The sequence below is a fragment of the Lolium rigidum genome, chromosome 7 (assembly GCF_022539505.1).
Source record: "Lolium rigidum isolate FL_2022 chromosome 7, APGP_CSIRO_Lrig_0.1, whole genome shotgun sequence".
Taxonomy (NCBI): domain Eukaryota; kingdom Viridiplantae; phylum Streptophyta; class Magnoliopsida; order Poales; family Poaceae; genus Lolium; species Lolium rigidum.
This window is the reverse complement of record NC_061514.1, coordinates 130,162,818-130,189,354: the sequence shown is the minus strand read 5'-3', so window position 1 is coordinate 130,189,354 and position 26,537 is coordinate 130,162,818. Positions and strand designations below refer to the sequence as shown.

The following is a 26,537-nucleotide window of genomic DNA, read 5'->3' as shown; positions in this document are numbered from 1 at the left end:
CAAAGGCCATTTGACCACTTCCACACGTCAAGCACACAAAACAGAATGATCAGTCACAGGCAAATGACCAGAGTGTTAAGTGCATTGTTTAAGGAGCCCATCTTGATAGGGTGGGACGCAGATAACAGGAACTGGTGAAGAAAAGACACCCAGCATATTGGCTGGCTTAGACATCACAGGCCGAAAGGCCCAGATTTGAAATAATTCTCACACATGATAATACATGTGAATATAACAATGGCTTACTTGTCCACTCACCAAAGTACCCAACAGCAGCATGAAAGTGATGGACATGAACACCGTACTGATCCAAAGGAGGGCAACCCAAGGAGGGAGCTCAAAAAAGAATAAGAGTGACATGGTCTTTGCACTTGCAGCCAACGAAAATGAAACGGTGTAATCCCTTGATAATGTATAACCCACAGTACAAGAAGGAAAGATCACAATGTAGGCATGAACATAATTCAGGTTCAAGTTCTACAAATGTTATGAATTGATCAGAAAAAAGGTGAGCTAGCTGTATGTTCACAAGATGAGTCTTGGTGTGAGGAAGTGTTGGTATAATTTGTGAAATTGATTTCTAACAACTTAAGTTTCATTTTTCCATTGTAACTGATTGTTGCAGGAAACTCAGTGATGCATTACCTGGTTTCTGAAGGTGAGGGCAAGGAAAGGATATACGCCCAATCAAAGTGCAATCTATGAATGTAATCAATCTATGAAAAAGTAAAGGTCCTGGGAACAAATATTTGTACACCTTCGTACATAGTTTTGGTTTCTACAATAAAGTAACTTTCTAAATAAACATACAAAAGCACACAAGAATATATCATGCTGAAATAAGCTAATAACATTTACAAGTGTATTCGAAGAACAATATAGTAACCCATTCTCGTAACTCTTTTACAAATAAACATAAAGAACCAAACGTTTGGATTGAAGTTTGTAGAAGTGAATCTGGAGACAAGAAATGGAGACATGTAACTCCTTTTGAGAGGAATAAATAAACTATACATTATCAAATGAATGGAGGACTTTCTCAAGAACAAGTCTAGTCTGCTTGTCCAAGGGCTTCTCCTCGGTATCAGAGTGGGCTACATTGAGCAGGTAGAGCTTTCTAGAAGCAACAAAGGCCGCCGTGAAGATCCGCTTCATCCCTCCCCTGGTGCTATCCAGTGAGTACTCGATTTCGTACACTGTCAGGCCATCATGACCTGATCTCTCTCCAGTAGAAATCACCTCCGCGGATTTGGTACTTTCCTGAATCAAGGGAAAGGACTCAAACCAACTGCCAATACTAGCATTGAATTTCTCCCAAATATTAGCACTTGAACCTTTACCACCGGCTATAATAAGCAACAACAAGAGGAGCTCAGTTTTGAGCTTCAGTATGAACTGCTCGTTTGAATACATTTGATGCAATTGCCATTACGGCATTAACCATATGCAGATAAGAATAAAAAGAAGTTACTGTATCAAAAAGAAACTCTCTATACAGCACAACAGATAAGCAGTCACATCAAATAAGATCATTACAGACAGCCAACTAAAAAATACGGTAGCAGTATAGCATGGGGCCGGCAAATTGCAATAGCCCCAAACAACACCAAAGTGTTCAGGCATTTACCTTTTTCTTCTCTGCCTGCAGAAGCCTGTCCGCGACGAACTGCGGCGTACCAAAATCCGTCAGCGAGGAGAGGCGGACAGGGCTGACGACAACTCCGATGTTGTTACTCCCCTTCCCTTCCTGCTGAAACAGCGCCGTCGCGCCGGCCTTCTCCACCTTCCCCAATTACACAACAACAGCAACACACATTTCAGAGCTCTGATCCACAATCCTGACTCATCAAAGTGCACAAAGCTTCCTACGCTAATACATCACATTATCAGGTGCGTATTTACACTACGTTGCAGGATTGCAGCACAACGTGGCTTCAGTGCTTCGTACCTTGGGCCATGAGGCGGGCTTGAGGAGGGTGAACCCCTGGTCCTGGTCAGTGTACCGCTCCAGCTCCAGCACCGCCGCGCTTCCTCCTCCTCCCACGACCTCTGCATCCGTTTCCGATGCGGAGGCCACGGGGAGTTGCGGTGACGAGGCGAGGAAAGGGATGGCTGTGAGGAGCAGCGAAGCGGCGGAAACGGCCCGCCTGGTTAGGGGCGGAGGAGGAGAGGAGATGTCGCATTTGGGCGCGATGGTGCGGCGCGGAGGCGGGCGCTGGGTGCGGCGGGCGAGCTTCAGCGGCGGGCCGCGGCAAGGGCAGCCGACGGCGCCGACGAGTGGCATCGATTTGTAGAGGCAAGTTCTCGCTCGCGGCTATGGCCGCCTCTGCCGCTCCGTTCGTTATCGTCATTTTACGCTGGCTGTGGCCCTGCTAATGGGCTCTGCTCTTTTTCCTTAGTGGGCTGGGTGAAAGTGAAGCGGAAATGTGGAATAAACCGTTGTTACAGTTCAAAAGCTCACAGTGTACTCGACCGAAGAAAAAAAATGTTGTTACCGTAAGGCTATGGTTGTAGATAATACTCGGGTGAAGAATACCGAAGTCCTTGTTTGGATGTGCTTGATTTTGCTCATTTGTAATAAAAAGTAGTGTCCAATTTCAAATCATGTTTAGATGTACAAACATGGAATTGTAAATTGTGTTCCTTTTGGACAATATAGAATGATATAGCTGTATGAAAATAAAGATATATTGGAATATTTATATATCGTTTTTAACACATACATAACAAAAATACATCCACACTCTTGGACATGGGGGTCGCGCTCAACAATCAAAATGACTGCATTCGGAGCGGTGTGTTTGAATTGGAACAAACCCTTAAATATATGAGCAACTTACCATAAGATTTAAACTAGGAAAACAATAGATAAATTATGACCATGAAAAAAAGGTTGTATGAAAAGTAAAATAGAAAGAAAAAAAGTCAACTCTGTAGGTTTGGCTCTGGCGACATGGGCGAACCCGCCACCGCCGCCAATCTACGAGAGCTTGTCGGTTTGCCATAGGGCGCAACGAGACTTTGAGCGCATCACGCGACGTGAGAGGAAGGAAGGAGCTCGTGGAGTTTGACCCAGATACGGTGATACCTTGTCGTCTGAAGGGCCATAAAATCCCAACGGGAGGAAAACCTATATCGCAAAACTTCCACCACCACCACCCATCAATCTACAGGCGCTATGCAGGAGAGCAGATTCAACCTATCTATACTGGCGATGGCGTTGCAAGGGGAGACGAATGGGACTGGTGCTGGCCCGAACCAAGGTTCTGGGAGAGGTAGCGCTGCAGGCAGGGCACGGGACTGCCGCGGCGAAATAGCACCTGGTGGACATGATAAAAACTTTTGATTGGCAACTTTGCTCGAAAATTTTCCCCTCCACTCTTCCCCTCGAGGCGGCGGGAGGGCCTAACCCTAGCCACTGCCGAGCGAGCCCCCTAACACATCTCCACCTCCCTCGCCGCCACTAGGGCTTCAGCCGGGCAAAGCCTGCTCGTTGCCGGTGGCGGGGGAATGCTCGTTTCCTCTCGTGTGGGGTTGCGGAATGCTACCCCCATGAAGAACGTGATGCACGTCAGGCATCACGGCGGCGAGGCTTCCCAGGTGGGGCATCGTGACCTGGAGTTGAAGCGACGCGACGAACAATGGATTGTTGGTGATCCTTGGCGGCGGCGGAGGCGCGCCCTTGGTCGTGGTCTCAATGCTACCCTTTGGCTACCGTCAGGTGATAGTGGTGTGGTGCCGAGCCCGTTTCGGCACGTCGGTGCGCGGTTCACGGTGGTTTGGGCATGTCTGAGCCAGAAGGGCCACAGCTGTAGCACCCGTGGATGCCTTGCAGTCGGCCCGATGTCCTCAACCACCGTGTTTCTCGTCGCATGGCGGGCATGGCGACCTGGGTCGTCATCGATCTACCGGCCTTTTCCGGTGGGTCGGGCGCTGGAATGGGCAGTTGCGTGGGGACTCATTTTGAATAAAGGCGGTGGCACTAGGGTTTCTCTTGCAACAAGACAAAGATCTTCCTGATGCATGTCCTCCTTGATCTTGGACGGAATGTCATGTTCTGAAAGGCTCTTCCAATGAACTCTCATGGGCGTGCTATGTTTGCTGGATCAGGTGAAATTCGGTCATGCGCACTCATGTTTTTTTTCACCGTCTGGTTTAGGAGAGAGTGGCACCAAGCTCTGCTAAATCTATTGCCTTCATGGGATATGTTTCGTTCTATGGTGAAGTCAGAGATGGGGAATACCATAGAAATCAAGATTGGAGGACTAGTAATGGTAATTTGAGCCTTTGCGCCAATGAGGAACTTGATTGGAGTTTCGGGATTCGTAGCAGCGGTATGTAAGTGGTGGCGATAGCACATGTAAAGTTCAAAGTCTGAACATCCATGGCATGATCCTGCTGAAGGCATTGCTTTGAGAGCATGGATAATCTTCAGGGCGAAAACCAAAAATGTGCAATCGAATGATGACAGCTCTTGTGCAATGCTTCCTTCTTGGATGCAGTGATTTTTTCTTGGAGACGTTTCTTTTGAAGATCTTGGACTTTATGGTTTATCTTGGTGGTGGTTGGGATGCTACGAGGACTGCAACACTTTAGCAAAATTTTCCTCATTTATTAGTTTTTTTTTTGCTTATGTACTCATGATGCTACGAGAACTGTAACACTATGTTTTGATGCATAGAATTGAAAATGGAATTTAATTGGACTAGAAATTCCAAATCCAAGGTGAAAATGAATTGGCTTCCAACTCAAATTCCAAATTCTGTTGTTTGAATGTGCTCAAAATCTGGTGTTTGAATCAAGTAGTGTACCCAATTCCAAATCATGTTTGGATGTACAAACTTGGAATTTGATGTATTTCTGAATTTTATCCACACCACCTGGCCGGCCGGCGAAGCTGGAAGGGGTGCTCGTCCCAACGTGCTCGAGTTTGCCATGGCTCGCGAGGGAGCCGTGGCGGTGGCCGAAAACGACCTTTAGGGGCACGCGGCGGCGGTGCTTGCAGGGGCACACATCGGCGGTGGTTGGGGTGGGCCAGAGTTGGACGAATCTCCTCTAGGGCACGCGTCGGCGGTAGTTGCAGGGGCACGCCAGATTCGGATGGATCTCCTCCAGGGGCACACAGTGGCTGTTGCAGAGGCATGCGGCGATGGTTGCAGTGTCATGCGATGGTGGTCGCTCGCGTCGGGAGGGAGGCGGCGACGTTGCAGGGGCATGCGGCGGCGGTCGCTCGTGTCGGGAGGGAGGCGTCGACGGTCACGCTCTCTGTTTCTCGAGGGACGAAGAGGCACGCGAAGTTTCCATGGGATTCCGTGGATGTGGGCTTAGTTTCGAGGCTATGATTCAGAGGCCTATCAAAACGGTGAAAACTGACCACAAATTCTAGATTCGGTAATCCCGAGCCCAAATCTACGCATCCAAACACAATGGGTATTACGTTGTTGCAGAGGCTAAATATAATTGGGAGCTTCGCTATATGATACTAATATGTTATCTTTATGAAAAAATAACATAGAACCATAGCTTAGTTTAAGCACAAATCGTCTAATCAACCTAATGAGATACTATTGAGATATGCCAAAGCTAGGTGTTGGTCAACCACGTGCGAGCAACCATCATGGAGAAGTAGTTAGTGATGTTTTTAAATGAGAAATTCACAAGGAGTCAACCAAAAACACAGATGAAGACAAATGTTGCAAGAGCAAATCACGAGGGGCCACTAGACGAAGGCCATACGGCGCAACAAAACTGCCCCTTGCTCACACTTTTTCGTGGCATGCTGTTTGACTTGCTAACTTCGACTGAAATCTGGACGATCACAAGTCAAAACTCTGTCGAGATAAAATTCATTCTTTTTTTGGAACCGAACACATCCTGATTCCTGCCCGCGGCAATGCCACACGCCAGCAGCACCAGGCACCAGCTGATCAGTGCCACCTGTCCGTCCACCGCAAACCCTCGCCGGATCCGGCGCGCCGGCCGCCGCACCAACCACAACTGAGCTGGCTGCCCTATCAAACAAAGGCAGTCGCAGCTTCTCTACTTGCTGCAAAGTCCAAAGTCCCAAGGGCCACGGTCGAACCACACTCTCACCAACCCCGCCACCACCATGGCCGACCGCCTCGCCGCAGCCGCCGCCCTCCGCGCCGCCGCTCCGGCCCGCCCCTCCCCGTCCGCCCGCCGCGCCGGGCCATCCAGCTCCGCCTTCTTCCCCTCCTCGTCCTCGTCCTCCGCGGCTCGCCGCCTCGTCAGCCTCCGCGCGGCGCCCTCCCAGGTTGCGATCGGGTTCGGGGGCGGTTCAGGATTGTGCCCGGATGTTCCGGTTGCTGACTTGTGTTTTTCGTTACATGTGTGATCGCAGAAGGCCCAGGCGGCGGGGAGGGGGCGGTCGGTGAGGTGCATGGCGGCGGCGTCCGACCCGGCGCAGCTCAAGGCCGCGCGCCAGGACATCAGGGAGCTCCTCAAAACAACCCACTGCCACCCCATCCTGGTACGTTGCCGTATACCCCACACAGCCACGCCACGCTCTTACGTTACTAGAAAATAAATATATTCATTCCTTGCATCAGCGTCCTCATTTAGGACCGTAAAGTGAATTTGATCCGTAGAGCAATGCTGGGATTCAGCATCATACGGTACACGGTCCGCCTCTCTCAGAAATGGTTGTCAGCTGTAACCTCTTGCTCCATTTCTCCATCGATTGTTTACCGTGACAAACTGCAGCAAATTTTCTGAATCATACCAGCTGTGCCTCAGTTGTTTCTGTTGTGTTACTGAAGCCCGACTCTAGTGGCCAGTGATGCATCCCGTTCCATTTGAGCACTATGGAGCTTATTATGTCTCCTTTTGTGATGCATAGAGTTTAGCCCTTGTATACTGACAAAACTATGGTTATACATGATATTTATGTGCAAATGTAAACATGTACTTCGTAATAAAATGAAGTCTGTGAAAAAATTTGACCATGAGGGTATCAGAAAACTCTGGTTACTTAGCCATCAAACAGTGCAGACTGCAGAGTAGTTTAAAGCAATGTTAAGGAAATCGGTAATCATTAACTGCTCGGTCGGCTTGGGAGCAGCGATTAATCGGAATTCGGACGATTAACTGATTTAATCGGTCGGCTATTAATCGGCGCAACATACACAAATTAGCACTTAAAATAGTTTATGTAAGAAAAATAATAATATATGAGCCTCTATATGCCTGGACCTACTTGTCTAGAGCCTAATATCTCAGAAAACATGTACTCTTCTCCTCTGTGACCTAATCTTCAAGGTCACGAGCGCGTCAGGATCCACTAGCCGAAGCCGCATTCCTTCCTTCCACTTCTTCTCCTCTCACCTCTGAAGTTTATCTTCTCCCACCACCTACCTTGGGTACGACCCCTCTTACACCTCAACCACCTAACCTATTGAAGGCATCCTCGAGCTCCTGCACGAGCTCCTGTATCTGAGGTCTGGGCAACTGCGAGCAACTGGTCTAGGAGGGCAAGTAACTAGTTGGCGACAGTGGAAATCGAGCTCTTGGAGGCTGCAATCAAGCGGGAGCTTCGCAAAACCTACTTTATTGGGGAGGGGTAGCGCTTGTACTAGCAATATGCATTGAAAATTTTGTAACTTTTTTGACCAAGTGTAGTAGTTAATCGGGAACATAGCTAGTAATCGGACTTTCAGTATGATTAATCGGGCTAAAGGATTAACACAAGCGATTAATGATAATCGACACGGTCAGACCCCTAGTAGCGATTAATCGGCCTAGTAATCGCTGAATCGGCCTAGTTTTTGAAAAGTGGTTTAAAGAGAATTGTCCCATAATGTTATATTATAGTGACTACACTGGTACTTCACAATTAAGATCATCATCATCTGCACTCTTTATGCAGAACTCTCCTTTCATTTGTTATATGCCACATTTTCTTATATTTTACCTTTGTAACCGTCTTGGATATTTCTGCCCATTTTGCACTCGTAGAAGCTTAAGACACCAATAGAGATGCTATATTTTCAAATCAGCACCGTCGATTAAAACTTTTTAAAAAGAAAAATCAGAGAAATGAAACTTTTCATTTTGAAATTTGCAATTACCTAATGCATTATCTTGGCACAAAGTACTTTCGTTTTATCATGCTAATACCTATCAGGGTGTGGAGACTCTTTGAACTTAATTTTTCTATATCTGTTCCAAGATTATTAATTGTTATTTGTTTTACTGCATGAAGGTTCGTCTCGGATGGCATGATTCTGGCACATATGACCGGAATATTAAGGATTGGCCAGAACGAGGTGGAGCTAATGGAAGTTTAAGATTTGATGTTGAATTGAAGCATGGAGCCAATGCCGGTACAGTTACTTGGAATTTCACTATTACATTTCTTCGTTCCTCCTACGTGTACAGCTAGTAACTAAAAGTCCTGATTGTCATCCTTAAGGTTTGGTAAATGCTCTAAAGCTTGTGCAACCGATCAAGGACAAATATCCCACTATCACTTACGCAGATTTATTCCAGTTGGCAAGTGCTACAGCAATTGAGGTCTGACCTTTCCCCCATTATATCTTTCTAGGTTAGAATTAATTTACCAGCGCTCTTTCCAGACTTAATTTCCTTTCGTTTGTCAATCTGGTACCAGGAAGCTGGTGGCCCAAAGCTTCCAATGAAGTATGGACGTGTTGATGTCACAGGACCTGAGCAGTGTCCACCTGAGGGGAAGCTTCCTGGTTAGAAATTTTGTGTCCACGGCACATTCCAGTTTGTTGCATTCTGTACAAATAGCCCTCTCTCTTTTGAGTTCTGTAAATATGTTTTTAAGATACGGAACATCTCATGGTTGCTTGAAATAATACTTGGTATTTCCATAATCTTACTGGGTAATTCTATTGCCACCTCTTGCTAAATAATTTATAGAAAAAAAGATACCTGCTTGTTGCTAAATGCATTTAATATGATGATTGCTAATTCTTCAATTATGTGTTTTGTGTTTTTCCAGATGCTGGCCCCAGTGCACCTGCTGACCACTTGAGGGCTGTATTCTACAGAATGGGCCTTGATGACAAGGTGTGCAAATAATGATCTGAGTCACCTGTTTGCCCATGTTGTTATGTTTCTGAGCTGTGTGTACCCCGTATCTGCAGGAAATTGTTGCTTTATCTGGGGCACATACCCTTGGAAGGTCTAGGCCTGAAAGGAGCGGCTGGGGGAAACCTGAAACAAAATATACTGTATGTTTTTCTTAACTTTTTGTAGTGTATATGCTACCTTGGAGTTTTGATTCTCATGTTCAGTTTAACAATTGCATAGCATGTTGCGGTATCATTGACCATGTTGGATTTATTAATGCTTACTTCATACTCATAGTAAGAATTACCCTTAGGCCTTAATCTCTCCAGGGAGTAGGTGTGATTATTTTCAAGATTTGTACATTGTATGAGTATAGTTGAGCGTCTGCACTCCACATACATCTGATTGTGTCAGTCAAAATATGCATAAAAATCCCACACACTTTATAATATGCACTTCAAAACATAGAAGCTGTCTGCACTCCTCCATGTAATTATAAGTGCATTGTCTACGTGAGTAATGTTCATCCATTATTTTGTTTTACTTTTGACAGAAAAATGGCCCTGGTGCACCTGGTGGGCAATCATGGACACCTGAATGGCTGAAGTTTGATAACAGTTACTTCAAGGTAAGTGCCCCGATCAATATCTTGCATGCCTGGTCAGTTGATCTGATTTTGTTATAGAACTGACCAGCTACCAACAAACTTTATAGGAGATAAAAGAGAAGAGAGATCAGGATCTTCTGGTCTTGCCTACGGATGCTGCATTGTTCGAGGACCCAACATTCAAGGTGATCCTGATGCTCAAACTGTATGCTGTCGGTATCCTATGAAAGTGAGATAATAATTATTAAACTTACCGCCTAAAAAATCCACAACACTTTCAGGTCTACGCAGAGCAATACGCATCGGACCAAGAAGCATTCTTCAAAGACTATGCCGAGGCTCATGCTAAACTGAGCAGCCTGGGCTCAAAGTTCGATCCTGGCGAGGTCAGTGCCATTCTGCGCATAGTTTTCCAACACTCTGCCGTCATTCTGACAAAACCACTCCGCTGAGCTGTGCCAACCTTATCGTCCTTTGTGTTTCGAACTGATGTGGTATGTGGCTAACTGATCTTTGTGGCTATCGTGCAGGGATTCTCCTTGGACGATTAGCGAGCGCCGCGCGTGAACCAGATCCAGCCAAGGGCTCGTCCAAAAGGTATACGCCCCTTACCAATTTGTTGATTCGTGTCAGCTCTTCTCATCCAGTTGTAACATTGATAAAACAAAGTATTCGGCTGGTCCTGTCCACAATAGGCTCACTCTGTCGTCTTCCTTTGCAGGATCAAGCTCATTGTTCCTCCAATTCCGTGTCACCACACAGGACGAGGCATTTTCCCAGCTTCTTGTCATGCTACAAAATAGAGGTTTTTCTTTGCAGCTTCGGCAAGCCGTTAGATTTGGGAACTGAGCTCGCGAGTGTAAAAAATAATAGCGCATCTGCTGACAAACAGATTTGGACCATGTATGTGAAGTTGTGAACCTTCAGAGGGAGCACCCCTGATTCGATGAGGAATCCATTTTTATTCCGAATTTTATGTTACTGCTCTTCACGGAATGCTTTACTTACGTGCCTCTGGGCTGTGGCAGCGTGGTGTCATTTTTCTATCAGTCATGTGGCTCATCGATCTGCAATACATAAACCTCTTGGACCCTACGGCCTCTGAGGAGCTGCCTCCCAGCATAAACCAGGAGTAATTTCCATTTGGCGAGCCCCTCCGTCTTTGTCTCCACAAGCACATGGAATCTTTGAAGCAGTGATCCATGGGTCCATTTGTAACCTAACCAAATGGCCCCTGTCCACGGGTGCGTGCGTATCGGGGGATTAGATTGGACCGATCTGTTGCCCGTTGGTGGGCGTCCACCATTCAGGGGAGCAGTGACGGATAATAAGACGCCATCAGGACAGCAGCAGTGTCGCGAATGAATTAAGAATCCCTATGTGCTGTGGTGGTGTGGTGGTGCCTAGCTAGCCTGCGACGACGGGCGCGGCATTAACTCGGATCGGCCTCTCGTGCCCGCCACGTGCTCTCGTGGCGCAGGCGCACCCAGCCAAGGCCCAAAATTACAAACTCCAAAGAGTGCACACCTCCGCAGGTTCGGGTCTAATCACTTTCCCGGTGGGTGTAATCGCACTTACCGCTCCCTCCCGCCCAAATCACCCACAGTTTCTGTTTCCTTTTTTTTTGTGCTAACAATGGAATAGGCTTGGGACTTTTTTTGAACAGGGATGGGACCTCGAAGGATCCCGAAGCTGCCATTAATTAAGCGTCGATGGGAACATTTTAGGACCCTCAGAAAAAGAGAAAATTACAGCACAACCTAGCATAATTACACAAAGAACCCTAAAATAGAAAACATAAATGCCATCAAGTCCTTGGTCCTCTCCACCAGGATTGAGCCTCCATCACCGCACCGGCCTCCATGACTCCGTCGAGGACGCACCACTTCGAGGTGAAAATGACGCAGAGCTCCAGCGAGAAGCTCTTGAAGGGGCCTCCACCTTGGAGGTTGTAGAATCGCCACTAGGGCGATTAGAGGGGCCGCCATTTCGGCCACAGATCACGGCAGCGGACATAGCCACCTTGTGGTTCACTCCACCCTGCAGCAAGAGCCATCCCCACCACCTTCGAGATGCACAAGACGACGTGCCATTGCTCTTCATCCCCTCGACTCCACGATCGGCCGGAAGAAGCATCACAACACCTCGAGTCCACCGCGAGAGGTGGCCATGAGCCACAGCTTTATTGAAGGAGACGGTGCCCTTCTCCGCCTCCCTCAGCTCCAACCTCTGGAGCAGAAGAAAGAGAGAGCTGAGCCCTACTCGACCCTGCATCTGGCTGCACAAATCCAACGCCCTGCGCCAAACTACTAGCATCACACCACACACCGGCATCATGCTGAAAACGCTAATACTACTATGTGCACGCCGAGCATCTCACCCCTCTCTTCTCCAAGCGGCGGCACCATCGGAGATGAGTCGGGGGAGAGCTTGGGGACAGGAGGCGACTCTCAGCGCAGGCTGACGAGAGAGAAAGGGGAGAAGTGTGAGCCCCCCTAGATGAATTTGAGGCTCCCTATGGTACGAGGCTAGTGTCAAATGTAAGTCATCCTTGCTAACATATACTGTATTTTTTTCAACATGACCTCCCATCAGTTTTTCTCTTGAGAATTTCTCATTTTCTTCTTGCGCGAAGATCTATCATATCACACAACCTCCCCGTCGATTCTTTAGCCCGTAACTAGTAGAAGGGAACCATGACAATGTATATATGACCAGCCAACAAATCATTACCATTCACATGGAAACATTCAAGCTCATTCATGTATACCGTAAAATAGCAATTGTGTCCGAAGAATCTTAGAAATTTTGCGTTTCACTCAACGTACGTATTCCCTTGTTACCTATATATTTGTGATAGGCTATCCGACGATCGCCGCAACCCATTACGTCATCCACTTCTGCTACACTGCATGATCTAAACGGTGGGGTTGCACCATTGCGATCATGTCCTTATGTCTTCTTCTCATCCGTCGTTACTTTTTTCTTCTTTGATTTGAAGCATTTCTTTACTGCCCTTGCCTCCACCACCTGGTGCGGGCATTCACTGTCCTTCTCTTGATATGTGGCCAACCTCCCTCTGGGGAAATGTTTCTTGCCAAATCAAGTTACAATGAAAACTCCATGAATACCATGTTGATAGTTTTTAACAAAAACTCAGAAAAAGGATATGTTAGGAATATTATGTTCATTTGACATCAAAATTTGAAGTCAAGCTTATATTCATTTGGTATAAGAAAAAATGCATGAACAATATTGTTGTATCGTCTACCACTATTCATTGATGAATTTGTTTTCTTAGACTTCCGAGCTTGAAATTCTATAGGTTTGTAGAAACCCCTCTTGAACCACCGCGGATCCAGCATCTCTCAAGCCGGCTCGCCTTAACTCGAGTATTAGTTAGTGATAATGATTTGAACGAAATTTAGCACCCTATTGGATTTGGCTTCAAAGCCTTTATTGGTTTCCACCACAATGCTTAACATAGACACATAATGCATATTTGGAGTTTCTTAGAAACTTTGAAACATACTATACCTCCGTTTCAAAATAAGTGTCACAATTTATCGTTCCTTGGTTTTCGCTGAAAATTTTCTCTTGACGTGCACGTAGGGTGGACCTGCTATTAGACAAGTTTCATACCATGCGACATTGAATCTCATACAGCAAGGTGATCTCGATGTCTTGGGTCCTACACTCCTACCTCATCATTATCATTTCGTAGAAGACTGTTTTGATGTCCACGGAATCGCTGTTTGTTTAGCGCTATCATCACCATTCCAAACCACAAAGAAAAAATAAAGTCAAAATGTGTGATCCAGATAACAGCCGCCGGTAAGCGCACCACCGGTGGTCCAGCCCCAAACCCCAGAAATTTTTAGACCAAAGTGCCAAAAAGGCGGCACGACCAAATCGGCAAACGAGGCCACGGCGACCCAAGCTCCCCTGAGGAAGACGGCGGCGAGCGACACACCAAAGCAAAGCTCCACCCAGCGCTCGTGCTCGCCTGCTCCCCACCAAAACCCTAAACCCACCCGAGGTCCCCCGGTCCGAGCTCCGCTCTCCGGCAATGTCGTCGTCGTCGAGATCGACGCGCTCCAGCATCTCCCCATTCCGATCCCGCCGCTCGCCCGCGGCCGCGGCGGCGGCCGCGGCGCCTCCGCCGGCGAGGACCTCGTCGGGAGGCCGCGGGTCCACCCCGTCCTCCTCCTCCGCGCGGCCCACCACCCCGTCCTCCTCCTCGGGCGGCCGCCCCACCACCCCCTCCGCCGCCTTCGCGCGCCCCGCCACCCCGACCTCCTCCGCGCGGCCCACCACGCCGTCCTCCACCGCCTCCGCGCGCCCCACCACGCCCTCCTCGGTCTCCTCGCGAGCAGCCGGTGGGAGGGCGCCTCCCGTGGACGCGTCCAATGCCAAGGAGAACATCATGGTCACCGTCCGCTTCCGCCCCCTCAGGTGCGCTGCTGCTTCCTGCCACCGAGGAAGTGCGATTTCGAGTTTTCTGCTTGCGTGTTTTTTGAACTAATTGTGTTTGCTGGTGTGCAGTCCTAGAGAGATCAACAAGGGGGACGAGGTGGCCTGGTATGCTGACGGCGACAACATGGTGCGCAACGAGTACAACCCGAGTATCGCCTATGCTTTTGGTGAGTGCTCTTAACTTCGTTTCAGGTAATGCTACAATGCGTCAATGTGGAACGAGTGGCGCTAAGGAAATGTGCGCACAGGAAATGGAATGAATTAGTATCATGTTGGGGGTTTCTTTTAGAAATGAGGGTAGAGTCGTTTGATGACTACATGCTCTGTTGCGCTATCGAGTGTAACTGCAATGGGATATGCCAGTTTTTGTTAGCGAGAATGTTGATATGCTCTGGTAATAAACTGTTAAACCAGTTCCAGCTCTATAGGATGCCTCACCTTGGTCAAGCTTCCTTTCTATTATGCAAATATGAAAGCTCAAGAGAGTGATGAGAATGTGTGCCTGTCACTGAAGTAGCAAAGAAATGGTAAAGAGAAAATGTGCTATTGTTTTGAATCTGAAGTGATGTCCCACCAAGACAGTTTAACATTCTTTTAAGCGGTACATGGCAGACGCCCCCAGCATTTCATACACCATAAGCGCACACACATGAATATCTGCTATATGTGCCAAATGAGCAGGTAGACATTATCCCACTAAATGGGAAAGCACGAAAGTACCTGGAAAATTTGCAATGAACTAGTGCTCGACCAAAGGGTAAAAACTAGCGGGGCTGTCCGCACAACCACATAGCTACCCATCTGAGCAAGGCTCGTTTCGTAAAGCGAAAGCTGTTATTAGTGAACATAGCCTCATACTTTACATTTTTTTATGTCTGCCAGGTATGTGTAGTTTGCTGAAACCTACATTTTCCTTGTTTGCATTTGTGCAATTTTGCAGATAAAGTTTTTGGCCCAGCTACTACAACTCGCCGCGTGTATGATATTGCTTCTCAGCATGTTGTAAGTGGTGCCATGGAAGGAATCAACGGTACTTTTCAACTCTCTTATTGTTTGTATTTGTAGAGTAAGTTATGTTTGATAATGAATGCGAATTCAGCGAATCAGGAACAATATTTGGTAGGAAGTTAAGGCAATTATGTAGATTGGATGGATCTACATTTTTCTCTTAAAGCCTTTATGGGGAAGCTCCGTGCCATGTTTATATCCAACATTACGCCAACTCTGTTGGATCAGACATATCTCATGCCTGTCTTGCATGATTCTTTTGTTACAACCAATAGCTCAGAATTGTTAGAATTTTGGATTTCCACTGCTATCTATACTCCCTTTGCCCCTGAAAAGAAAGCCACCATTCCTCTACCTTTGATTAATACATACTCACTTAAATCATTGGTAATTGCTAGTGTTGCCTTCTCTTACCTGTAGTGTTGTACTTTTATCTTCCAAGATTTATTCAATTCCCTAAAATTGCTCTATTTCTTTCAGGTACTGTTTTTGCATATGGTGTCACTAGTAGCGGGAAAACTCATACAATGCATGTAAGTTTGTGCATGTTGTTATATATCTGCCATCTGTTCCCTTAATTCCTCCAACACGTCTATCGATGTGCCTCTACATACATATTTTTTCAGGAGAGGACATAGCTCTACTGTTAGCATATAGCTGTTTCCTCTTTTTTCTCTTATGTCTACTGCCTATCATGATACACTTGAACTTCACACAGAAGCATGTGCAAATCGTTTTTAGCAGCAGCAATACTGAACTCTCTTTCACCAAACGCTTGGATAACCTTGATTGCAGGGGGAGCAAAAGTCGCCTGGAATTATCCCGTTGGCGGTGAAGGATGTGTTCAGCATTATTCAAGATGTAATATCTTCATATGTTTTTGTCTATAAACATTAAAGAAATCAGGCTCACATGACATCATTATTTCTTATCTTGACCTCAGACCCCTGGACGAGAGTTTCTTCTGCGGGTGTCATATCTTGAAATTTACAATGAGGTGACTTATCTTGTCAAGCCATGCATTTGATTGCTACTCCCTCCGTTCCTTTTTAATTGACTCAGATTTAGTACAAACTTGTACTAAATTCGAGTCAATTAAAAAAGAACGGAGGGAGTACTAATTTGCAACTATTGCTACTTCATAGGAACAATATTGTCTCTTATCAATATACAATAGACATATAAGACCAGAATTGCTGCATGCCCCTGATTACCGTACACCTGATGCAGTAATGCTTACTTAGAAACAGGTTTAATATAGTGAGAGAATATGAAATTGGAGTCAACTTCTGAACTCACTCATTGATATGTTTAATGGTTGTTCATGCTTTTGGTTGTGTCTTATCACCTTGCAGGTTATAAATGATTTACTTGATCCGACAGGACAGAATCTTAGAATTCGAGAAGACGCACAGGTACCTGGTTGTTGGACCATGTCAATTAATCCTGTACAGCATAGCAGTCTATACTACATGGAATTTTATTTCTATCTCTTTTTTTTTTCCCGGGGAAACACAAAGCTTGCGTTTTAATACTCCCTCCGGTTCAAAACAATTGCCAAAAAATGGATGTATCTAGTGTGTAGATACATCCATTTTTTGGCAATTGTTTTGAACCGATGGGAGTATATTAAAAGGTAGAGAGTTTTTACAGGCCTAAGAAAGGCATACTTATTACTTATGAGTTCTTATTTCACATTGTGTGTTGATCTGTTTGATTCCTTGTTCTCATTTCTCGCTGACAAGTCTCTTTGTAATAAAGTAATAACTGTTGATTCTGTTTGATTCCTTGTTCTCATTTCTCGCTGACAAGTCTCTTGCCAATAACTGCTGATCTGTAGACCTTATCAGCTACTCATAATTTTATCACTCTTTCTATTCTCTTAGGGAACTTATGTGGAAGGGCTTAAAGAAGAGGTTGTTTTATCACCTGCACACGCACTCTCTCTGATAGCATCTGGAGAAGGTATTTGGTTTGTGTAGATAACATCCTTTCCTTTCCCCAGATTATCACTAATTGCATCCGAGGAGGTTTTCCATATTTCCATGGGGATTGCTTCATCTCCATGTTGGTCCTTGTGATTTTTTGTACCAAAACTTAAACCTGCAGTGATTTTTTTGGTGAAGTCATATACCTATTTGTGTATCTGTGTCCTTAACTATATGTGGCTGTGTGTGGGTGGGGAGGGGGGGGGGGGGGATGTGACATTTTGGCAATTCATTGATTGTTAGATCTTTGTACACCTTGAATCACATTAACCTTGTGCTAAATTGCTGATGAATTGCATGTGGCAGAGCACAGACATGTTGGATCCAACAACTTCAATCTCGTCAGTAGTCGGAGCCATACTATATTCACATTGGTACTCTCTCACTCTCTCTCGTCTCTGCCACCTGTCCTCTCTCTTGTACACATGTCTGTTGGCTGGCAGGTGTTTACATCCATCTGCCAAATAATTAGTGCTTATTGAGTCTGCAAAGTAATGTAAATCATTCCACGTAGCACTTTACCGAATCTAAAAGTCTGTTCTTTCTTCCAATGTGAAGTTGTTTGATGTAGCTAGTTACTATGGGTTTCAGCTCAGGTAGAATGTTTAAATTTACATTGTTACATGCCTGCAGACCATCGAGAGCAGCCCCGCTGGTGAAACTGAAGAGGAAGAAGTGAGATTATGCCAATTGGTAATTCCTCTCATCCAGTTTGCTTATAATTTCGTACCTTTCAATCATCTTACTTATTATCTTGATTTATTTAGCATCCAGCAGCTTGGTATAGTTTATGTTTTGTGCATGCTCTTATTATTTCCATCCATATGCTTTTGTCAGAACTTGATTGATCTCGCTGGGTCTGAGAGTTCCAAGACTGAAACAACTGGATTACGTCGCAAAGAAGGTTCATACATAAACAAAAGCCTGCTCACCCTTGGAACTGTACGTTTTCCTGCAACCTGCGCCCCTGAGGATTTCTCTTTTTGTGATCTTCTTGAGAAATTAATACAAGATGAACCTTGTGACCCATTTCATTGAGTTATCCCAAATCTGCTAGGATTAACTTGCTGTAGTTGCTCGCAGCACTAATAGAGACAGTGTTTGCATGCATGACTCCTTTGCTAGCTCCTACAACATGAATCCACATGATGCTTATCTCACATATAATTGACTAGTAGGAAGGGGTACTGGGGAAATGATCACATCGTTTTCATTTATTTAGTTCTTCTCATGGTAAGTTGTTGATGGAATTTCGTCGCAGGTTATTGCTAAACTTACAGATGGCAAGGCTGCTCATATTCCCTATAGAGACTCAAAGCTCACACGCTTACTTCAGTACTCTCTGAGCGGCCATGGACGCATTTCTGTGAGTGTTTCGTTTGTACAGTAACTCGTGCTTTCTCCCTTGTTAAGATCCTTTATTTACTTATGTATTTATTTATTGCCTTGGTTTTTGGAAGCTTCCCACATATACGTTTGGGCGTGTAAGTGTAAGCAACTTATGTTCGTATAATCTCACCCTTTTCTTTGTCACAGCTTATTTGCACAGTTACTCCTGCTTCCAGTAACACTGAAGAGACACATAATACACTAAAATTTGCCCACAGGAGCAAGCATGTCGAATTGAAAGCTTCTCAAAATAAGGTAATAATCAATCAGTCTGAAGTCCATATTCTAAGAATGATGCTTGGTACTGATGCTAATTGTCTTTCCAGATAATCGATGAGAAGTCCTTGATAAAGAAGTATCAGAAGGAGATAACATGCTTGAAAGAAGAGCTGCAGCAACTGAGACGTGGCATGATGGGAAATGGGTACATTCTTCCGACGGATCAGGAGGATCTTGTTAACTTAAAACTTCAGGTTTGTTTTGCATGTTTTTCAGCAACAGAGTACCTTCCTTCTTAATTTCGTGAGAAGTTATTCTCCACCAATATAAGTCACTGGAAGACTAACTTCTCTTCCACCTAAGCATCCTTGTACTCTATGCAATATTGAGACACTTACCTTCCAGATGGCATGCTGGAGATTAAATTCAACATATTCCATCCGTACATGAACTTGTTGGCCTTGCTTCCATCCAAAATGATTAATCTTTGTAATTTCTCTTTGTGTGATAGCTTGAAGCTGGCCAAGTCAAACTTCAGTCAAGGTTAGAACAGGAAGAAGAAGCAAAAGCAGCATTGATGGGTAGAATTCAGAGGTTAACAAAACTGATATTGGTGTCAACCAAAAGTTCAATATCCGCAAATGTTTTAGGAAAGGCTAGCCTCCGCCGACGGCATTCATTTGGCGAAGATGAGGTTCTTAAGCTCAAGCTCTCTTCTTCTTTGTTTGGTTGCAACATCTTAGTCCATTAATCCAACTCAGAGTAAATTCTGAAGAGCCTTACAACAAAATCTGGCATAGAAACTGAGAATATGGTGCAAGTGTGAAAGAGCAGGATTGCTGCCTTTTCTGTTCTATTGTTTTTGTGGATCGATTTTGAGGATTTACTTTATCTCACTTTTCCTGACGTTGCAAGTTGCAGCTTTTGTTCACACTAATATGTAAAATGTGAGGTTACTTTGTGATGATGCATGTTTCCTACTTAATGCACAGCTTTATTGTGCTGTATGCTTCATAATTTTTGGGGGTGCCTCAGATTACGAGTGCTCTATAGTTCTCAGCTGGATTAATTTAATTAAGAAACGAAAAAACACATAGTTCATCTCGAAATTTAGCCTACCATACCAAATTTCTTATTTTGTTTGCAACTTCTAGTTTTCAGTTCCATTAAGATGTGTGGACTTTTTGGCTGTGCCTTGGTTCCTGTGAAATCTTTATAATTTTTTTATGTAAGCTACTTGCCAATATATTTCCATAGGTCTCTCTACTACTGTTTTCATTAAAAGAGAAAAATAATAATGAAAAAGCACCAATGCACTGTGACCTTGGCGAGTATTCATTTGTACGGATGTGGGGCACCCTATCTTGTGGCCGCTTAGAGCTCCGAAGGTGGTAAGGGTGGTTAACGAGAGGATGAGTTCGTAGTCTGCGCGCAGGTGTCATGATGGAGTCAAGAGAGATAACAGAGGTAGATTAGAGAAATAAAAGAGGCAGGGATTAGCATTAGGAAGATCAAGGGTTTATTTCTGCTTGCCCTAGAACACACTGGATACACATCCTCTTATAGGAGGACCAGCCGCCAGGAGACTGGTATTCAAAACTGACTCCAATACCTGTAGTCCACAACTAGGACTCTATTTTCACTCTGACACAAACCAACTCACGGTAGCCTATTTTCCCTAATTATTTAATCCGGCAGTAATTGAACTGGACTCTAACTATGGCTATGGCTATGCTACTAATGCCACAACACCCTACTAATCCCATTTTGTACAAGAGATCATAGTTGATGGACCCTGGCCATATGCAACGCGAACACTCTTTTGGACTGTACGTTACCTGAATGATTGAGAGCTGTATGTATCTGAAATGCTCATCTACGCACAAGTAACAAATCGAATGGAGCATAAAAAGTTGCTCTATAGTAAGATTTTGAACTGCATATTATGTTGTATATTGGCGCTTTTGTAGAAGGAAACAATATTTCTTATCGTAAAAAAACACTATATTTCCTGATGATTTACCCTGCTTCATTCATTGGGGAGCGCCTACTTTCTTGGAGAGTGCCTATTGATCTTATTTGGTTTCATTTTGCAGCTTGCTTATTTACCCGACCGAAAGCGGGAGTACGGCGAGGATGATGATGTTAGCCTTGATTCAGAGTTTTCAACTGAAGCAAAACTAGATTCTCATACTTCTGACGAGCCTATTAGGTTTGATAGAAGGAATCGCAAACGTGGTATGCTTGGTTGGTTCAAACTAAAGGTGATTTTCTTGCTATGTACTTATATAGTTTGTGTTTCTCAGCTTCTATGTTAAGTTTTGTATTGCCATCAGTGATCTTCTGTTCTCTCCTGGAAAAGGATTGTGTGCTTACAGTAGGCAATATAGCTTTCCTGGTCGTTAGAAAAAGATACAATTCCTGGTCGCTAGGTTGCTTTATTGCAGTCTTCTTGTTCATTTTATTCTAATTTGTTCGTTTCATATGTGCTTCCCTCTACTTGCATTTGCTTAATTTTTAAAATGCCTCTCCCACGATAGTAATGCAGTACACCTAGGAATTACTTGCTTGTGGGCTTCTAGACACTGAAAGATGTGGAAGACCATGTACTGTGGACTGTGGTAGAGAAGTATTCGGTTTTGGTGGTTGAGAACTTGAGATCACAAGTATCAGCTCTATCTTCTAGCTGTTTGAAGATGTGTAGCTCCACTTATGTGTCCCTCTTCTTTTATATATACAAGGAACAACTCGTCGCTGGATGCTGTCTAATTGTTCGAATATCTTTGTTGATGTTTCTTATAGCTTTGCGAGCTGTCTTGTCTTTATAACTTGTACTCTGGCTTTGATATATAAGTTATAGGTTCAGTCATTAATATATTTTATTTTACTTATGCAGAAGTCAGAGCAATTATCTGGACTGTCAGCTAGTGTCGATAGTGACAGCACAGCTAGTGGCTCGCCTTCCTTCTCCAGATCATCACAGCAAAAACACCTATTGCTTGACCTGAAGGATGGTCACAGGAAATCTGTGACTAGGAAAGCAGATGATCCAGCACTTGGTGATTCTTTTCTAGAGAGGACTCAAGCTGGTGATCTATTTAGTGCTGCACCTATTGCTCGACACCCATTGCCGGTGAGTCGGTTTTCTGACTTTTTACACTTTCCCCATTTCCTCTCACTCTACTTCACTGCACAATTCCAAATTCTTGCATTCCTTCTGTGGAATATGCTGGAAACCTTCCATGTTAAATTGTAATAAAGCATTCTAGTTCTGGATTGCTGCTTGCTGAAGAACACTGGCTCGTGGGTAGCCTACAAAGTGCTGGTTGTTGCCCATTTAGGGAATGTGATTCCACATTAAAATAAGTCGATAAGTGGATTCATGTTTAATGGAATTTGGTTACAGTAAGTTTACTTTTGGCTCTGAACTGTGAGATCTTCCTTGTCCTATGCTCCTTGTCTGGCTAGCACTTCTGGCTTGAAGCAGCACGTGGTCTGTGACTTCCTTGCTAATTTGAGATTGACCCATGTTGTTTTTGTTATAGAGAGTGCTCTGCTATATTCACTGATCTGGACACTAACTGACATGTTACATGTATAGAGTGGAACAACTATCGTGGATCAAATAGACCTTCTTCAAGAGCAGGTCAAAATGCTGGGTGGGGAAGTCGCACTTTCTACAAGCTCACTCAAAAGGTTGTTGGAGCAAGCAGCCAACAACCCTGACGATTCACAAATTCATGTAAATATATCTATAATCTTTTCTGAGCTAGCTGGGCATATTTATCTACCCTAGATCCTCAGCCATTTATTTTAAGAATATCCTTATCTGAGCATTCCCGTTTCTCTTTTTCTACAGAGCCAAATTGAGAGGTTCAAAAATGATATCGGTGAAAAGAAATCACATATGCATGCGTTAGAACAGCGTATAATGCAATCACTGGAAACTACAGATGACCCAGCTATTAGGACTGAGATGTCCCAGGTAATAGTTGCCAAGTGATGCTAAACTGGAAAGTTTGAATTCATCTGATGTTGACTTACATGGAATTTCTAGAGATTTTCGTTTGAGCATATTCTACTTATGTTTTGGTTTGTTAGGTCTACCTTAACTTTCTTGATCTGTGGCTAATGAGTCATATGCTACAGTGTTTTGGATTTCTTTGTTAATGATTGAAATGTTTCCTATAATATTTTTCAGACCTTTTCAAAGTTGACCACGCAATTGAGCGAAAAAACATTTGAACTGGAGGTTTGTTCAATGCCACTTTGTCAGCTAGTGTTTGTTTCTCGGATTGATATCTATCATAGATTAATTACTGTTTTACCTGGGTGGTTTCTCTAGATCATGTCTGCAGATAACAAAATCCTTCAAGACCAGCTACAAGCAAAGGTGAGAAAGGGTGGGAGAACAACTATTTTTCTTGTCCAACATATCAGTCTGACGTTTTCTTTGTTCAAATAGGTATCGGAAAATGCAGAACTCCAAGAAGCTGTTGCGCAATTGAGGCAAGAGAACAGTAAATTATTGAAGGCTTTTAGGAGTGAGTCTGCTACGCAGTTTAGTGAACCATCGACGGCAAGAAGTGATTCTAGGGATCAGGCAGATGAATTCTCAAGTCATGCAAACATTCCCTCTAGAACAGTGGAAGATAATAGGGAATCACCATTAAAATCTCAAGTACTCATGCAGGTAAACATCACATGCCTGCAATTCATCTTCGTCCAATTTTGATTGTCACTTGAATAGTTGAAACCTAAAAGAATCAATGCTGCAGGCTGCAGAAATTGAGAATTTGAAGCAAGACAATCTGACGCTGACGGAAGAGAAGGATGGCTTGGAAATTCACAGTCAAAAGCTGGCTGAAGAATCATACTACGCAAAAGAATTGGCAGCTGCCGCTGCAGTTGAACTAAAGAATTTGGCTGAAGAAGTCACCAGGCTTTCTTATGAAAATGCAAAGCTGGCTGCAGACTTAACTGCAGCAAAAGAGCTTAATTCATCGGTTGCAAGGGGCAGTATCCACAATGACACAAAACGCCGTGATCAGGAAAATGGATATTTTGCCGAGGAGATGCAGAAAGAGTTGGTTGCTAGTTGTGAGAGGGAGGCTGCGTTAGAGGACACATTATCCCAAAAGTCCCGGCGAGAAAATGAGCTTTTGAAGATAATTGATGATGGGAAGTGCCATGAGCAGGATTTAGAAAATGAGCTGGCAAGCATGCGGGTCCTTGTTTCGAAGATGAAGAAAGAAAACTCTCAGGAGGATTTGTTTGAATTCAAATCAAAGCAAAATGGCTTTCATTCAGCGAAGAATGATACCGGCAGAACCCTAAGCGAAATGGAAGCTTCGGATAATTGGAAATATGATGGCGTCAGTACTCTAGAAGAAGCAAAAGCTGCGTACAATTTTGAAAGAAGGCGCTGCAAAGAGTTGGAAAACGCAATGTCCAGATTGAAGGTAACCATATATTTACTTTGCTAGCAAGCTTACTTATGAACAACTGAACACAATATGTGGGGATGACTTGGCTGCTTCCGTTCTTCTGATGCACCTGTATTGGACCTTTTCAGGGTGAAGACATTAGAGGGTTAGAGGTTAAAGTCCTTGAAGAGCTACAAAACTTTCATGTGGAAGCACTGTCAAGGATTTGCCAAGAAAAGGTATTCTTTTCCATCATCCATATCTAGTTTGTACTAAGTTTTCTGAACTTTCTGCGGGATGTAGAGCATGCTGCATTTATTTTGCGGAGTGCTGCAGCTTGACTTAAGCACATATTGAGACAAGGGCTTCCTTTCACCCCTACTTACTACATTTTCTCTTCTGATTTACAGATGGCAAAACAGATGCTATAGCAGGCCTTTTTTCAAGTTTAGAGGCTGCTTCCACCTCTCCTCATGTTTGTCGGCTGCTGTTTATTCACACCATATATTGCTGCTACAGCCGAAGCAATGCTGATCCTAATGCGTTACGACTTACCACACTGGAGTAGATAACCTGGAACGGCCAGCCCTCGCCTGTGTCAACAGAAACAGAGGGGGGAAGCAAAATATAGTTCTGACTTCTTGCCCTGATGCTAATCTACCGGTACTTACTCTCCTGTACAGTTTACTGGATTAGAAAGACCCACTTGTAGATTTGTATCAACTGGCCGTATGGGCTAGCAAAGAAGACGCCCAAGGCCTAGCTAGACCGGGCTTTTGCCAGTTGTTGTTCGCGGTACTTGTAGCCTGTGTAGACGGACACGTGATCCCCCCACCCCCACAATTGAACGGATGAAACTGTAGGTCCTCTCGTACTTGTTGGCTGAAGCAAAGCTGCAGTTTTCGCATATTACTGTTCGTTTTATGTCTGATCGCCGTATCATCGGCGTTGGACATTATGTCGGTTGACTTCAGTGATGAGCAGCAGCACGGATTTCCGTCGCTACGGATCATGGGATGCGAAGATTGGAGGCATCCGTGGAGACGATGGATGCTGGGTTGGTGGTGGTGGTAGTTGTGGTTGCGGTACGGTGCGGAGAAACATTTTTTCTTCTTGCACGGTCGATCCAGGAGACCAGTCGTGTGCCTGTCGCCCGGGAGCTACGATCCATGTTATGTGGATGTACGCCTGCACCATTGACAAGGAAACATGAAGCTCACGTGGAGTGTGTCGATTTGAAGGCTGAACTACATTTATCTTTTTATTCTGAAAGACTCAAAAATTATATTTTAAAGTTTTTTTAAAAAATCGAAACAAAATTCTGGAGGTAGCCAATAATGTATGCTAGAATGATGTAAAATCTCAATGCAAAGTGATTTGTATTCCAGGCTATACGAAATTGACAAAATCTGATAAATCTAATAGTCTTGAAATGTGTACTATTCACTCTAAAATTTATCAGTGTTTATCATTTTTGTGTAGTCTAGAATATAAAGTATTTTTTATGAAGATTTTACATCATTAGCTATCTCTAGAATTTTAATTTTTTTATAAATAAAATAAAATACGAATACTAAATGTTTAGCCCGGTCTCCATTTTAAGTATTCCTATTATGTGGCAGCCCGCTATCGTGCACTAAACGGTCTCGAATTTGCTCAGTAGACTAAGAACTGGGGTCCTCATTGCAATGCCTTCTGAACTTGAGGGATGTTGTAAAAAGTAAAATGTCGTTTGCAACAGAAACTACGGGTGGGAACACTTGACAAACAAACAGCAGAAAACTCAGGCAAATAAGTGAGAATCCATCCAATACAAGACTAGAACAGTCTAACTATTCACACTACTAGCACTAGCAAATAAGTCCACTTGGTAAAAAAGGCTTCTTGTCTGGAAAACGAAAAAGCAAGAAGACGCGATGATCATGCCCAAGTTCCAAAACATGTGCAACATGATCAACGACGTGGACAAGGCAGAGGGTGAGGGGAGCTAGGTAGGGAACAAAAAGCTCAGGCGGCATCGATCAATCGGTCAGGGCTGGAAATCCAGAAAATTAAGCCGAGGGGGAGGAGTGAGCAGGTGTAGAAATGATAGCCAAGCGTCAGCTTTTTGATCCGCGCAAGCAAGGGCAGGCAAGCAAGCGAACAAAACCTAAAGCTAAAGCCGCACGGCAGAGGCCAGCAGGGGAAGGGACGACAAGATGTGAGCTACCTGACTCATCAGGCCAGGGTTCGAAAAGAGCAAGCTACTTGTACTAGCTCTGTTTACCCATAGGCTAGGTACCATGTTAACCGGCGTGGGCCGCGTGCTCTCTGCAGGGCGAGTGAGTGAAATTACACTGTTACCGCATGTTATTACCAACGGGTGGC

General features: G+C 44.4%; 3 protein-coding genes across 3 annotated transcripts; 2 read left to right on the top strand and 1 right to left on the bottom strand.

Moving 5' to 3' along the window:
* Window positions 1–813: 813 nt before the first annotated feature.
* LOC124675392 (psbP domain-containing protein 2, chloroplastic-like) lies at window positions 814–2,284 on the bottom strand. The gene is made up of 3 exons (XM_047211469.1): window positions 1,949–2,284; window positions 1,628–1,783; window positions 814–1,260 (listed from the first exon to the last, which is right to left on the bottom strand). The coding sequence occupies exons 1-3, from the start codon at window positions 2,282–2,284 to the stop codon at window positions 1,009–1,011; spliced, it is 744 nt and encodes a 247-aa protein (XP_047067425.1). The 3' UTR covers window positions 814–1,008.
* Window positions 2,285–6,071: 3,787 nt separating this feature from the next.
* Window positions 6,072–10,640, top strand: LOC124673772 (probable L-ascorbate peroxidase 7, chloroplastic). Its single transcript, XM_047209812.1, has 12 exons — window positions 6,072–6,274; window positions 6,362–6,490; window positions 8,222–8,342; window positions 8,432–8,532; window positions 8,630–8,717; window positions 8,987–9,054; window positions 9,132–9,218; window positions 9,611–9,685; window positions 9,772–9,849; window positions 9,946–10,050; window positions 10,195–10,261; window positions 10,386–10,640. The coding sequence occupies exons 1-11, from the start codon at window positions 6,110–6,112 to the stop codon at window positions 10,213–10,215; spliced, it is 1,038 nt and encodes a 345-aa protein (XP_047065768.1). The 5' UTR covers window positions 6,072–6,109; the 3' UTR covers window positions 10,216–10,261; window positions 10,386–10,640.
* A 3,093-nt stretch (window positions 10,641–13,733) lies between these two features.
* LOC124677416 (kinesin-like protein KIN-7E, chloroplastic) lies at window positions 13,734–24,783 on the top strand. The gene is made up of 25 exons (XM_047213401.1): window positions 13,734–14,119; window positions 14,210–14,307; window positions 15,081–15,170; window positions 15,629–15,681; window positions 15,944–16,009; window positions 16,092–16,145; window positions 16,504–16,563; window positions 17,035–17,113; window positions 17,443–17,510; window positions 17,770–17,829; window positions 17,974–18,078; window positions 18,398–18,502; window positions 18,673–18,780; window positions 18,852–18,998; window positions 19,256–19,438; window positions 20,841–21,008; window positions 21,641–21,877; window positions 22,346–22,486; window positions 22,604–22,729; window positions 22,946–22,996; window positions 23,090–23,137; window positions 23,210–23,437; window positions 23,523–24,206; window positions 24,320–24,409; window positions 24,581–24,783. The coding sequence occupies exons 1-25, from the start codon at window positions 13,734–13,736 to the stop codon at window positions 24,599–24,601; spliced, it is 3,456 nt and encodes a 1,151-aa protein (XP_047069357.1). The 3' UTR covers window positions 24,602–24,783.
* The last annotated feature ends 1,754 nt before the right edge of the window (window positions 24,784–26,537 follow it).

Coding starts and splice junctions, on each gene's coding strand:
- LOC124677416 (XM_047213401.1), top strand. CDS start 13,734: ATGTCGTCGTCGTCGAGATCGACGCGCTCCAGCATCTCCCCATTCCGA. Junction 16,010..16,091: donor TGTTCAGCATTATTCAAGAT/GTAATATCTTCA, acceptor TCTTGACCTCAG/ACCCCTGGACGAGAGTTTCT. Junction 21,878..22,345: donor TTGCTCGACACCCATTGCCG/GTGAGTCGGTTT, acceptor TTACATGTATAG/AGTGGAACAACTATCGTGGA.
- LOC124673772 (XM_047209812.1), top strand. CDS start 6,110: ATGGCCGACCGCCTCGCCGCAGCCGCCGCCCTCCGCGCCGCCGCTCCG. Junction 9,219..9,610: donor AACCTGAAACAAAATATACT/GTATGTTTTTCT, acceptor TACTTTTGACAG/AAAAATGGCCCTGGTGCACC. Junction 10,051..10,194: donor CAAAGTTCGATCCTGGCGAG/GTCAGTGCCATT, acceptor GCTATCGTGCAG/GGATTCTCCTTGGACGATTA.
- LOC124675392 (XM_047211469.1), bottom strand. CDS start 2,284: ATGCCACTCGTCGGCGCCGTCGGCTGCCCTTGCCGCGGCCCGCCGCTG. Junction 1,784..1,948: donor AGCCCGCCTCATGGCCCAAG/GTACGAAGCACT, acceptor TAATTGGGGAAG/GTGGAGAAGGCCGGCGCGAC. Junction 1,261..1,627: donor TGCAGGCAGAGAAGAAAAAG/GTAAATGCCTGA, acceptor CCCTTGATTCAG/GAAAGTACCAAATCCGCGGA.